Consider the following 14,295-nt stretch of genomic DNA (forward strand, 5'->3'; position numbering starts at 1 on the left):
TTTCAGAATTTATATGAAATGTACTGGGTATAATTACTATGAATGAAATTGTTCACACCTTTTATGTTGAGATGTCTATAATTGTGTGATTCGCCCATGTATGGATGTTTATGATTATATGACTCATGTTATGCATATATGATGATAATGATGGCAAATGAGCCAAATGTGATTGATTAATAATAGAATGACATTAGAAGGCTTACTAGGGTCTAGTGAGCCATACCTTTTTAGGTTTTAGTGCCGGTGATAATCCTTCCAAAAAATGGGATGTAATAGTTTAGTAGCAGAAAGTAAAAATTCACCACACTCATACTTGAACTTCAAAATTGATTGCCTTGGAATACCAACTCTTTTATGAAGAGGTGCTTTTGAGCATAGACAATCCCAATCATATCCAACGAATTTAGAAAGATGTTCCTCAACTTGTCTGGCACGGACTTCTTTCCAAAAACGATCTTCTTCTCTTTCTCTAATAACTTCATCTTCCTAGTTTTCAAAAACGAAAGAAACTTCACTAGTTTTTCTTACTCTAATCTTCTTGGGATGAACAATTGCAAATGCAATACTCTTCTTTTTATGTGCAATGGCCATTTTTCTTGTTGTAGCCCTTCTAAGCTCACCATAATGAATCTTTGCAGCTAAACGCGTCCTAGACATAGAGGAAGATGGAAAGGAGGCTTACAAACATAATGATGGAAAAAGAGACAAGTATCATATATAATAATGTTTTTATTCTTATTAGCATAAATATATATACATTAAAAAAAACTTATCAAAATTATAAATTTTATCAATATTTTTATTGATTTGGTTGTTAAAAAAATTATGAATAGCAACAAATAAAGTTGCTCGCAGCACAAATAAAAGAACAACACGCGACACTTGTATGCATGGAGTCCATGCACATAAGTTACTGTTCAAAATATATATAATTAATTTTTTTTCTTTCTTTTTACTATGTTCTTCTTCTAAAATCAAACAATTTTTTTTTCTACTTGAACATATATATATATATATAAAAATTCTCTTTCAATAAAAAACCTTTATCTCATGCATGAAAAATTTCTTGTTTTATATTTCAATTAAAAAAAATTTCATACAAGGGGCAATAAGCAAAAGAAATTCAAATTTATTTGAAAAGTAAGAAATATACAAGTAAAAAACATAAGAATAAGGCAAGTAAGAAATTATAAGAAAAAGAAGAAAAACTTACTTGCTCAAAAAAAAAAAACAAGATTCACAAAAGAACCGACTTTGCTCTGAATTTTGTTTAGCTTTTTGAAGTTTGCTTTATTTTGAATCTGAATAAAGAAAATTGTTCATAATAGCTTCATTTTTATAGGGCACATAGAATCAAGGTTTTTTTATGAAAAAGATTAACTTTCCTTCTACAATTTGTATCTTGAAAATCTTATTTTATATGAAAAATATATTATTACATAATCAATCAAATATTACACAAGATATTTGCATCACACCTTACACTAACATGTTACTACCTAAGGCATTACTGCTTCAAATGTAACTACCTAAGGCATTACTATTTCAGGTGTTACTGTCTAAGGTGGTATTGCTCGAGGCTTTCCAGCACGAGGTGTTACAATACAATGCATTATAGTACAAAATAAAAGTTTTTCTTAAATTAATATATAAGAACTATTAAAAAAAAATTCTTATGCAGGGGGCAAAATGTAGATAGTTGATTTTGGTCATTACCTATTCTCTAAAAAATTGTTTTACAATGTAATGCTATACAAAGAATAATAAAAACAACTAGAACAAGTGAAGCACTACTTCACACAAAACTAGAACAAGTGAAATACTATTTCACATAAAACAACTACTTCACATAGATTATAGTGAAAGCAATTAGGAATAAGTGGAAGGATTTATGAGTTACTTTCATCTTCGGAAGATCCGGAGAGTTTAGCTTGGTGGCTTAGATATAGAGGTAGTTAAAAGGTATTCCTTTTAACCAAGTGTTTCTCTCCCTTACCTTATTTTCATGTACCTATTCATATACACCCTCTTCTTTTGTATATGTTCACGTACATATTTTTCTTCTAACTTGTTCGCGTATAGCTTTTCACATATAACTCTTTACTTATCCTCAATCACTAATTTACTATCATCTAGTCTCTTCCACTTATCACGACACTTAATACTTTAGGAACTGCTCCAATCTTTCTGTTTGTTGCCTTCGGTACATTCTTTTTATTTGTTTCCAACAATCCTGTCCCCTTTACAAGTATCTAAAACCTTACAACTTGGAGGACACTAGTGTCATGCCAACTTGGGTCAAAGTGGAAAACATGCCTTTCCATTTATGACATGAAGATGTTTTTAGTTCTATAGGGAGTAAATGGAGCAAATTCATCACAATTGATAGGGCTACCAAGCGAAGGGAACGGTTTGATTAGGCATTTTTGTTGAGTGAGGTGGTTAATAAGATGAGTTTTCCAACCAAAATTAAGCTCAATGTTAATGGACGGTGTTTCCTCGTTTTGGCCTCTGTGGTGGAGATGAGCAGGAGAGAATTGCAGAACTAAGCGTGGGAAGCAGATAAGCTATCAGAAGCAGTAGCAGACTTCTCCACTGGAACTAATTCCGAAGCTCTACAGTGGTGGAATGCTGAAGATGGGGCTTGCTCCAAAACAGTGGATAGCACCGGTCAGAATGTCATCTCGATAAGCAGGGATCGCCATACAGAGCAAGTAAAGATTTTGAATCGGGTCAAGTATTGACCTCGAGTTCTAACAATGATAGCACTAGGTATGGAAACACAATGTGCAAAAGAGTAAGAAGACTGAATAGGGTGGTTCGGCTCAAAAAGGGCTCAACAGCACTTAGGCCAGGAGTTTGTGGCTGAAGCCTGCTTAGCTGCCAAGGGCCTAGGAAGTTGAGTAAATATCAGTAGGCCTGCTTGTGACGGTTGAGGGTGTAGAGGAGTGATAGACCGAGCCCAAGAGATGAACAGGCCTAACGGCTAAATTAATGTTAAAGGACTCTTCTACAGTAGTAGCCTTACAATGAGACAAAATGCGACGATCACTGTATAAAATGACTGGGATACCGCAAGCCATACTGCCATGAGATGATACGGAAATAACATGGTCTCGCTTATCCTCTGCATTCTGTTAAGCTAAACCCGCATAGACCATCTCTTCAATTGATTGCCGCTTTGTTTGTTCACATGCGTGCCCATATGTTTAGTCTAATGCATAAATATGTCCCATTATTGTTAAACTCTTATGCTTACATTCATAGCGATGAAGTTGCATTTTCTGCAACCTACTATAAAAGTTTGACAGATATTCAATTGAGAATTCGCCTTGCAAGTTGCAACTTCTTTTTTTTCAACTCTTTTTAGTCGACGGCAGTGTAAGGAACTCCAGGTCCACACTAGATCTTCTCTTACAACATTTTGTGGAGATTAGAGCAATCCCACACATATATCCACACAAGGAAAACACCTAGCGTAGTCAAACATAAAATTGAACCTCAATTTAAACTCAAAATCTTCATCAATTGCCAAATCCCGACATCACATGTCAACAAAACAGATCAGCAAAGAACTAAATGGAAAAATTTTCCAAGTCTGATATTCAAATGCTTTTAAAGCAGGTATTATAACCCCACTCGTAGTTTACTTGATCTTCTTCTTGGGCCTCAACTGCAAGAAGGTTAAGGGTTATTTAGTTCATAGCAACAAGAGGAAGTTCAACGAATATTACAACCTACATAAAACCCAAATACAGAACACAAACCTGATTGCTATGACCGCACTTCTTCTTTCGACAGTTCACAGCTCTGGGATGCAAGCGAGCATAACACCTAGCCAACAAAAAATTTAGGAGAATAATATTTTTCAGTGACCAAAAACTCAACAAATTAAGAACATTCACAAATATTTAATAGTTTTACATGGAGATACCACTTAAACCATAATATTCAACAAAACTGAAAAAAATTAACTGATAAAATGCCATTGTCCCATTGAAGAATCAGAGCATACTAGTTCATGTCAGTAGGCCCTTCGACTTAATCATTCACTCAAATCCTACATTATATGAGACATCAATCTCCACAAGAACACCGCAATAAGTGTTTTTAAATAAGCCTCAAAACAATTAGAAAAAACTAATCTTGAGCTTTATCAAGTCTCATACACAAGGGGCAAAGCATCAAATATCATGTACCAACCTAGAAAATCAACTGCAAGTAAAGATTAGACCAGTTGACAAAGTTAAAGAATGGAAATTTCAATGTTGGGAACTAGGATGCCCTCCGTTACATTCTTTTACTTCAAAAGAGGGTTCAACTTGTAGTCCCATTATCACTGATATCAAACATTAAAAATTTGAATGGAATTTATTTATTGAATCTTTCCATTGTGCCATTCATGAAAACCAACTGCCAAGAAAATTAGCTCAGCTGACAAAGTTGAAGAATGGTTACAATCATTTTTGGGACCTCGTATGACCTCTATCTCATTTCAACTAAACAGTAGAGGCTAAGTCAGGTCCCCCTTACCAATAACTAAAAAATACCCATAAAATAAAACAAAGTACAGGAAAACAGAAGGAGCTTACTTGCGGCAAATCATTTTGTCTTGGTTGTATTTGCGAGCCAAAGCCATCAAAGAAGGCTCAATGATTCCACCTCTCAACCTCAATACTAGATGAAGCGTTGATTCTACCCAAAGAAGAACCAGAAAAGACAAACCTTAGTTAAGTATATTAATCAAAATTAAAAATTAAAAATATCGTTAACAAGAGAGTAAACCCAAAAGAGAAACCTTTCTGGATGTTGTAGTCAGCCAAGGTCCGGCCATCTTCGAGCTGTTTTCCGGCGAAGATGAGACGCTGTTGGTCCGGTGGTATTCCTTTTAGTTCATACAAGTTAAACTTTTTGAAGTGATTTCTGATTTTAAGATGAAAAGAAGTGAAAAAACAGGAAAGGGAAAGGAAGGGAAAAGCTACCTTCTTTGTCTTGGATCTTGGCTTTGACATTATCAATAGTGTCGCTGCTCTCGACCTCGAGAGTTATGGTCTTGCCGGTGAGGGTTTTCACGAATATCTGCATCGTTTCCTGGCTCTGTCCTTTCTTTTACCGGCCGTCACAAAAAGAATGAGCGGCTCAGTTGGGAAATGTCACGGTTTTATAGTAATGTTCTAGGGTTTCTTTCTTCTGCAGGTCAATGTATTGGGCTTTTTCTTCTTCTTTTGTCTTTTTTTTGGATAGTGTACTGGGCTCTTTCTCTTTCCACCGAAAAAGGAAAACAATTCTTTGGTATTTGAATGGGCTTATAACTACAAAAGCCCAATTTTAACTATAATTATCATTTTAAAATGGTATGATATTTTTTAAAAAAATTATCTATTTTAAATAATTTAAATAAATTTAAATACATTTTATTTTTTTATTACATTAATTAAGTTTTTATATTTTTATTTTGAATAAAATAACTTTTTGTAATTACTGATTAATTAATTGTTATTAGTCAAAATATAATTTGTCATTCTATATCACATGACATATTCATATAGCATAATAATCGATGGCATGACATGCTAGTATTACACGATGATATAATCATGTGAAATTTTTCATTGTTCACGTCAGCACCACATAAGCATCAAATGACAAGTGGCATATTGATTAATGACAATTAGTCAACTATTAATTATAAAGGTTTATTTGATTATAAGAATTTGATTAAATACAATAGAAGAATAAAAATAAATTTAAATTTTTCCAATAATTCAAGAATTTTTTAAAGTATTATACTTTCTAAAATTATCAACTTCATTTTTTTTAATTTTAATTCACTCATATCTCATAATGATTTAATTTCTTTTTTTTATCTTTAAATTAAAGTTCAGTCAATTTTTTATTTCTGTAAAACAATATGTTAAATTGATATAAACATAGAATGGGAATACAAATAAATGAATCCTTATATAAGAAAAATAAAAAACGAGTCTTGTTTTGTCTTCAATCTCTTCCCTATGTCGTTTCAACGAATTTCAATTGTTTTCATAAAAGGATTTAAAATGTCACTTATGTCAAGACAAATTAACATAGATTATGCATGTATTAGATAGTGTATTGATAATAAGTCCAAGAAGCTCAAGAAATAAAGGGAAACAAAAATCCCAGATTAAAGAAAAGATGAGGAAAGCAAAAGGCTGGACAAGGAAGAAGAAATAAAATGCATAGTTTCATTTAATTAAAGAAACGCACCATATTAACTAACTAGGCTTAGTGCAGTGATCATTGAAAAAGTTGCTATTTAAGTTTTTAAATGTTAGTTTTTAGTTAAAGCTGTAATTAATTCTCTTTTACCTTTCTTCTAGGTTAGTTGAAACACATGTATATATACTCTTTGTACCATTGATTTTGTATCAAAGAATGTATTCACATTCCTTCATACCCTTTGTGTGGTCTCTCATTTTCTGACTTGGTATTAGAGCAAGTATGGCTGTTGTGGAGATCCATTTCAAGAAATCAACAATAATTGCAAGTTTGTTCATTGTTTTTTTTTTTTTTACTGTTATTATTGATTTCATTCTTCACAAAAATCACCAATAAGTTTTTCATTTTCTTCTAGTTTTATTTCATCATCTAGCATTTAGCTGTAATCAAATGGCTGAGTCTACTACTGAATCTATTACTTCGAGACCACAAGTATCTCAAGCAGCATTTGAATCGACATAACAGATATCCCCTATTTCAAGTCCACGATCACCATACTACCTCCATCACATAAACCGTCCAAGGTCAATCATAATCAATCCTAAGTTAACCACAAATAACTATGTGGTTTGGAGCAATTTTTTCATTTTAGCACTTTTCATCAAGAACAAGTTAGGATTCACAAATGGGACCATACCAAAACTTGCAATAACAGACCCTTTATACCTTTCATGGAGTCACTACAACAACTTGATAATTGCCTAGTTATTGGACTTTGTGTCTCAAACCATAGCTTCAACCATATTTTACATGGATTTAAGAGTTGAAATCTAGAATGCATTGAAGCAAAATTTTGCACAACCCAATGACACAAGAGTATGCAATTTGCAGTTCAATTTGCGAAATGTGACACGGGGGAATAAGTTAGTTGATGCCTACTTCATCAAGTTAAATGGTATTTGGGAGGAATTAAAAAGCTTTCAACTATTGCCACATTGTGAGTGTGGAAAATGCAACTCAAACTACTTCAAGAAGTATATTGAGTAGTATCAAAAAGATATAGTATTCAAATTCTCAAATGCTTTTAATGAATCATTTTCAACTATCAGATCACAGATCATCCTCATGGATCTTATCTCTCCTCTTGATAATAGGGGGGCACTAGGCAGTTCGGTTGGCCTTGGTTGTGGAAGAGGCCACAACCTATCAAGCCAATCGAGGTGGTGGAACCGGCCTCCATCAACAAAGCCAAAGGATAAGCCGATCAAATAGTGATCAACCATGCTTGTTCTAACAGTTGCCAAAGTAAATTTGGCATAACAAACATGGTGGCGATAGACATCCTCTCAAAGCTTTCAGTTGAATCCTTGGCATGTTTTAGTTGTGTTTGTAAGCCTTGGTCTTTTTCTTTCCAGACCTTTGATTTCATTATTAAACAATAACCTCAAAAACAACAACCTTAATCTCTTTCTCAAATGTTGTCATAGCATCACCCTTGATGACATCCATTATTTCTCAACACTTTCAATAGAAAAAGGGAAAACCTTTTAGTAGCAAAGAACATTCACAGTTCACTTGCTTTTTTTTAAGAATTATTGGTATGCCCTCATAGTTTCATGTCCTTGTAATGAATTTCATGGAAAAAGCTCAACTGAAACCCCTGTGAAAGTCGTGAGTAGTTCTCAAAGCAAAGAGTGAAAGGATGATCAGAAAGAAGATGTTAAAGAAAAGTTAAAGCTTAACCTTTCACTTTATAAGGGTCAGTTTTTTGATCGGTGTCAAGGGGAAAGATTCCCCATTGATGACCGAATCGATTAACTTCCCAAACCACCACAATCAACTGACTCTTCAATCGGAGTCGATTGACTAAACTTTTTTCAACCAAAATAGCTAGAAATCATCGGTTGGGTGGTTTCAACTACCCAGATGCTCAGCCTACTTGATAAGGTATACAACCTAGTTCTCAGGGAAGAGACACAAAGAAATCTTCTGTTTCAATCAGAACTTGTCCTTGAATCTTCTGCCATGTTAACTACAACTGATGCAAGGAAGAAAATGAAAAAGGATCTGATGTGCAATCATTGTGGAAAAAGAGGTCATACAAAGGACAAGTGTTATAGATTAATTGGTTTTCCTAAAGATTTTAAATTCACCAAAAAGGAATCAAGCCACAAGAGAGGAAAAGCATTGGTAAACAATGTCTCTGCTACAATTGAATGCAAGCCAATGAAATACAGTTAAATCATGATAAGGATCAGGTGAGGGCTAGCAATATGTCTTAAATGTCCATTATCAAGCAACAAGTTAGCAGATTAATGGATCTCCTCAACGAGGATAGCATAAACTGCAATGATGGTAAGAATAATTCACCTAATAGCCAGCAGACAAAACATTCCTTTGTGAACTCAACATTTGCAAGTATTACATCCAACCATTCTCGTTTTGATACTACAAACAACTTGCCATCTAGATTTAAACATATTAGTAATCTCATGATAAAACAAAATAGTTGGATTGTGGATTCTAGTGTAATTAACCAAATGTCTTATACTCTGAATAACTTTATTTCAGCCACACCTGTTAAAAATTGTTTTGTACAACTACTAAACAATGGTAAAGCAATTGTTTCTCACATAGAAAAGCGAAGGTAACCCCCTTCTTGATACTTGAAAATGTCTTGTGTGTCCATGATTTTAAATTCAACCTTGTATTAGTAAGTGAGCTGACTAAATCAAAGAAACCTATGTTCTCTTCATTGACACATATTGTGTTATTCAATATATTCCCACATGGACAGTGACTGGGGTTGCTAGGGTGTTTTCAGGCTTGTATCTAATGCAGGATAGCCAAGATGGTCAAGATTTGTCACAACTTAGTTTTAAAAAATTTGTTAAGACTCCTTTTAGTTTTTCAATCAATTCTTTTAAACAAAGACATAAAGACTTTGATCTTTGGCATTTTAGACTTGGTCATACTCTTTTTGAGAGAATTAATGTAATAAATCAAGTTTTTCCATAAATTAATTGTTCAAATGAGTTATCGTGTGAAGTATGCCCACTTGCAAAACAAAAGAAACTACCATTCCCCATGCAAGTTCAAGGTTCTAAAACTGTTTTTGAGTTAGTACATATGGATATTTAGGGTCCATATGAAAACCCTACTTTATCTAGTCATAGATTTTTTTCAACTATAATTGATTTTTCCAGATGTACCTAGATTTTTTTAATGAAAAGCAAATCAGAGGTTTCATCAATTATACCCTATTTTAATAGTATTGTTCAAAAATAGTTTGATGCTAAAATTAAATGTCTTAAAATAAATAATGGGAAGGAATTTGAAATGATTGAATTTTATCCTAAAACTGGTATAATACATCAGTTATCTTGTGTAGATACTCCACAATAGAATGGAGTTGTAGAAAGAAAATACACATTCTACTTGTAGCAAAAGCCCTAATGCACCAGTCATGTGTTCCATTTCATTTTATGGGAGATGCAGTACTTATTGCAATTCACATTATAAACAGAGTTCCTACCAAAATTCTTCAAAACAGATCACCATATGAATTGTTTCATAAAAAAACACCTACTTATGACCATTTTAAAGTATTCGGGAGCTTATGCTTTGTTTCCACTCTAGCCAAACATAGAAAGAAATTTGATAAAAGGGTTAGTAAGTGCATTTTCGTTGGTTATCTAAATAACACCAAAGGATATAAGGTATATGATATTGATGCACAAAGAGTCCTAATATCTAAAAATATTATTTTCATGAAGATTCTTTTTCTTTTCTATCAAGGTAGCATGATAAACATCAATCTGCATTTTATCAAACACTTGAGATGCATGACAATTCTCATACTCTTTTTGAACCTAATTTCACTAATCATTCACTTTTAGACCATACATTCGCTAAATCATCTTCTGTTGAGCCTATTCTAGTTTTAGACCAGCCAAATTCATCATACTTAAATGAAAATTCAAATGACTTGTTGGTATCAGATAGTTTGCATACTAGTCACAATACTGATGAAACAGAAATCGACTTTGATCCTAATCAAACACAGCCAATTAGGAGAAGCATTCGAACTAAACACACTCTAAAATACTTAAATGATTATGAAATAGATATACCATCCCATACAGACACAGTAACTTCACACTCTATATCCAAATACCTATTATATCAAAATCTATCCTCTACACATAAAGCCTTCACAATATCCCTATCAAACATAAAAGAACCCAGTTCATACTAGCAAGCAGTTAAGCATTCTCATTAGAGAGATGCCATGAATCTCATATTAAAAGCCTTGGAGGACAATGGAACTTGGAGTATTGTACATCTACCTTTATATTCTCATACAAATTGGATGCAAATGGATATATAAAGAAAAAATAAATGCTGATATCAAGATAGAAAGGTTCAAAGCAAGATTGGTTGCCAAAGGAAATAATCAAGTAAAAGGTTTTGACTACCAAGAAACTTTCAGTCCAGTAGTAAAACAATCAACTGTTAGACTATTCCTGGTTTTAGCTGTTGCAAACAACTGAACACTGTCTCATTTAGATGTGAATAATGCATTTCTTCATGGTGATATAAATGAAGATCTGTACATGGAGATTCCACAGGGTATGAAGTTAACGTGGAGTGTCATGGAAGTTCAAGATTAGTCTGCAAACTCCATAAGTCTTTATATGGACTCAAACAAGCTTCTAAGTAATGGAATGCCAAGCTAACTTCATCTATTTTACAGTATGGATTCAAACAATCATTGTCGGATTACTCATTGTTCACCATGAGCTCAACAGATGGAGCTTTCACTACATTATTGATCTATGCAGATGACATTCTAGTTGGTAGCACATCAACCAAAGCAGCAAATGATGTGAGAGAATACCAAAGTTCATAGTTCAAACTAAAGGTCTTAGGAGTAGTAAAGTACTTCCTACGACTTGAGGTTACTCAGTTACTAGAGGGCATTTATATATGTCAAAGAAAATATGCATTGGATCTACTTTAAGAATATGGAATGCTTGGAGCCAAACCAGTAACCACCCTTGTTGATTATAATCACAAGTTGTCAAGAATAAATAAAGATAAGGAATTAAACAATCTAACAAGGTACAGGCAGTTAGTTGAAAACTATTATATCTTACTTTTACAAGACCAGATATATCATATGTTGTACAGGTCCTTTCTCAGTTCATGGATAAACCAACAAAAAAGCATCTCAATGTAGCTCACAGAGTGCTGAAGTACCTAAAAAGAGCACTAGGTCATGGAATTCTAATGAAACCAAGGTCCAATCTAAAAATCACAAAATATTAAAACATTGACAGGGTAGGATGCCCAAACACCAAAAAGTCTATAACAAGCTATTGTATATTAAATGGAGATTCGATGATAAGTTGTAAGTAAAAAAAACCACAGGCTGTAGCTCGAAGTTCAACTGAGGTAGAGTATAGATCCATATTATCAACATGCTGTGAGATGATATGGTTAAAATACTTGTTGGTAGACTTTGAAATCAACCAAACTCTATAGTGACAACCAATCAAAAATCTATATCAGCAAAAACCCTATGTTTCATGAGATGACAAAACACATAGAGATAAATTGTCACTTCATTCAAGAGAAAATCTTATATGGGGAAATCAAAGTTGAGCATGTTTTAACACGGCTTCAATTTTATGACATGTTCACAAAAGGTTTACAACCAAGACAATTCCAAAAGTTATTATGCAATATGAGTGTTCATGACATTCACACTTCGTTTTAAGGGGAAGTGTCAGATAGTGTATTAATAATAAGTCCAGGAAGCTCAAGAAATAAAGGGAAACAGAAGACCCAGATTGATGAAAAGATAAGGAAAGCGGAAGGCTAGACAAAGAAGAAAAAATAAAACACACAATTTCATTTAATCAAAGAAACACACCATATCAATTGAATATAGGCCTAATGCAGTGACTGTTGAAACAGTTACTATTTAAGTTTTTAAATGTTAGTTTTTAGTTAAAGTTGTAATTAATTAAACTCTTTTTTTACCTTTCTTCTAGGTTAGTTGAAACACATGTATATATACTCTTTGTACCTTTGATTTTGTTATCAGAGAATGTACTCACATTCCTTCATACCCTTTTTGTCGTTTTTCATTTTTTGATAACACGAACAAGAATATTTTTTTTCTTTCTTTTTTTTCCATAAAAGAAAATTTTATAATTCAAAAGAAGATATATTCAAATCTCACTAAACTTTTTGTTCTTTGCTGTTTACCATTTAAGTTAAGCATAAGTCCAAGTGAATTGATAACACTTTGAGCCTATTTGACTTTTTTTTTTTTTTTAACTTAAAAGCTATTATGAAATTCTTATGAAAAATAATAAGTTTTAAAGTTAAGCTAAATCTGTTTGGTTATTTTATAAGTTTTTTCTATAGATAAGTTATTTGTCAAAGCAACTTATATAAGTTCTAATTTTAGTTATGTAGACACTTAATTTTTAATGAATATTATTTACCTGTTAATTAAATATTATAATAAGAAACAAAAAAAAACAACACAAAACAAAAAAATGAATGAAAAAAATGAAAAAATAGTACTGGCAGGGCTCAAATAATACCCCCAGATCCCACCAGTATGATGGGCGGATCCGGGAGAACGTCCTCGATAAAAGGTTATTCGTCCGACATTTTTTATCTCACGCCATGCATTTCATCTTGCCTCACATTTGCATTTCATTTTATAATGGAATAAAATAATTTAATAAATTGGAGATAAAATAAGCAAATTATAGCTAAGGAAATATAATGAACTTAAAGATTAAAGCCCGATAAGATAATCTAAAAATAGTACCGTTCATGGAACGGGCATATCAGAGGTGCTAATCCTTCCTCGGGCGTAACCGTACTCCCGAACCTAGATCTAGAAAAACGTAGACCAGTTTAAGATTCTCTCGGCAAGCTTAACATTAATTTAAGACTCCGTCGATTAGAATCGAGTAAATAGGTGACCAATCACACCTAGAAAAAAGATTGGTGGTAACTCTTAGTGTGTCTTCATCACGTCTGGCGGTCGGGTTCTCGGACTCGCAAGTTACTACAAGTGGTGACTTCACTGGGGACTGCCGAGAGTCGAACCATTAAATAATAATAGGTTATCCAAGGCTTTAAATAATTCAATGTTTCCTTAGTATTAATGATTTGCTCTACATATTTTGTTTGATGCATTTGTTTATTTCGTATTTATTACTTTATTACTTTTAATAATTATGGGGATTTAAGATAAAGGGATGTGAGATTATTGGTCCAAAATCAATGTGTTCCTTCACACATACAACACATTTTGCATTCATGCATAAGCCTTCTACCCGGACTATGTCCATTTTTAGGAGGGAGTTTAGTAGCTATGCTCTCGTGAGGTGATAACCTCCGCACGAGCTAGTGAAGACTCCCACTTAAATCTAACCTAGTCCATTTGAAGCTTGTAATGGGTGAGGACCGGGGTGCCTTACTAGTCCACGTGGACAACAGTGAGGAACGATTTGGGAACCTTTAGCTCCGTCTATAATCCCAGCTCAGCATATAGAATACTGAGAGTAGCTTATTCCTAGGTAGGGCCTTACTTGTGAGAGTGTACCCTATAAACAAGTACACATGAAGAAACTTCTTCTACTCCCTCTATTTTAAATTTCCCCATGAGATAATAAAGTATCGTGGAGTAGATAATGTCTAATGACGTTAGTAATACCCATTATACTAATTATTATTCTCTCATTATTTTTAACACTTTATTATTTTTACTATACTAACTTAAGTTTATTTTGCTTGTCATTTGCATTTTACATGTTCATTTGCATTAATCATAATTGCATATAGGAGAAAATTGGCTGCACAACACTCAACCAAAGAGATCCCAGTTACATCCATGGCATCTTCATTAGCAAATCCACTCAATAAGTACAGAAATGACTATGAGATAAAGTTACAGATGAGGCAAGCTCAGCAAGAAGAAGGAGATTATTTGACTCAAAGACATGTCTCAACTTTGCCAGAAAGAGTTCACCTTGATCTTCAACAGAATGATTTCACGAAAAT

The 14,295-nt window shown here is 33.2% G+C and overlaps 1 protein-coding gene across 1 annotated transcript; it reads right to left on the bottom strand.

The window, feature by feature from the left end:
* Positions 1 to 3,482: 3,482 nt before the first annotated feature.
* On the bottom strand, positions 3,483 to 5,145 carry UBQ1 (ubiquitin extension protein 1). The gene is made up of 5 exons (XM_018122451.2): positions 4,986 to 5,145; positions 4,802 to 4,888; positions 4,596 to 4,698; positions 3,771 to 3,837; positions 3,483 to 3,676 (listed from the first exon to the last, which is right to left on the bottom strand). The coding sequence occupies exons 1-5, from the start codon at positions 5,086 to 5,088 to the stop codon at positions 3,650 to 3,652; spliced, it is 387 nt and encodes a 128-aa protein (XP_017977940.1). The 5' UTR covers positions 5,089 to 5,145; the 3' UTR covers positions 3,483 to 3,649.
* Between the last annotated feature and the right edge of the window lie 9,150 nt (positions 5,146 to 14,295).

Source organism: Theobroma cacao, chromosome 5 (assembly GCF_053813885.1).
Source record: "Theobroma cacao isolate CCN51 chromosome 5, ASM5381388v1, whole genome shotgun sequence".
Lineage (NCBI taxonomy): Eukaryota > Viridiplantae > Streptophyta > Magnoliopsida > Malvales > Malvaceae > Theobroma > Theobroma cacao.

Bases quoted from the DNA above. Each gene is read 5' to 3' on its own strand.
- UBQ1 (XM_018122451.2), bottom strand. From the start codon at position 5,088: ATGCAGATATTCGTGAAAACCCTCACCGGCAAGACCATAACTCTCGAG. The intron at 4,889-4,985 runs GTAGCTTTTCCC...ATGAACTAAAAG, and splicing joins CAAGATCCAAGACAAAGAAG to GAATACCACCGGACCAACAG. The intron at 3,677-3,770 runs GTTTGTGTTCTG...ACCTTCTTGCAG, and splicing joins AGTGCGGTCATAGCAATCAG to TTGAGGCCCAAGAAGAAGAT.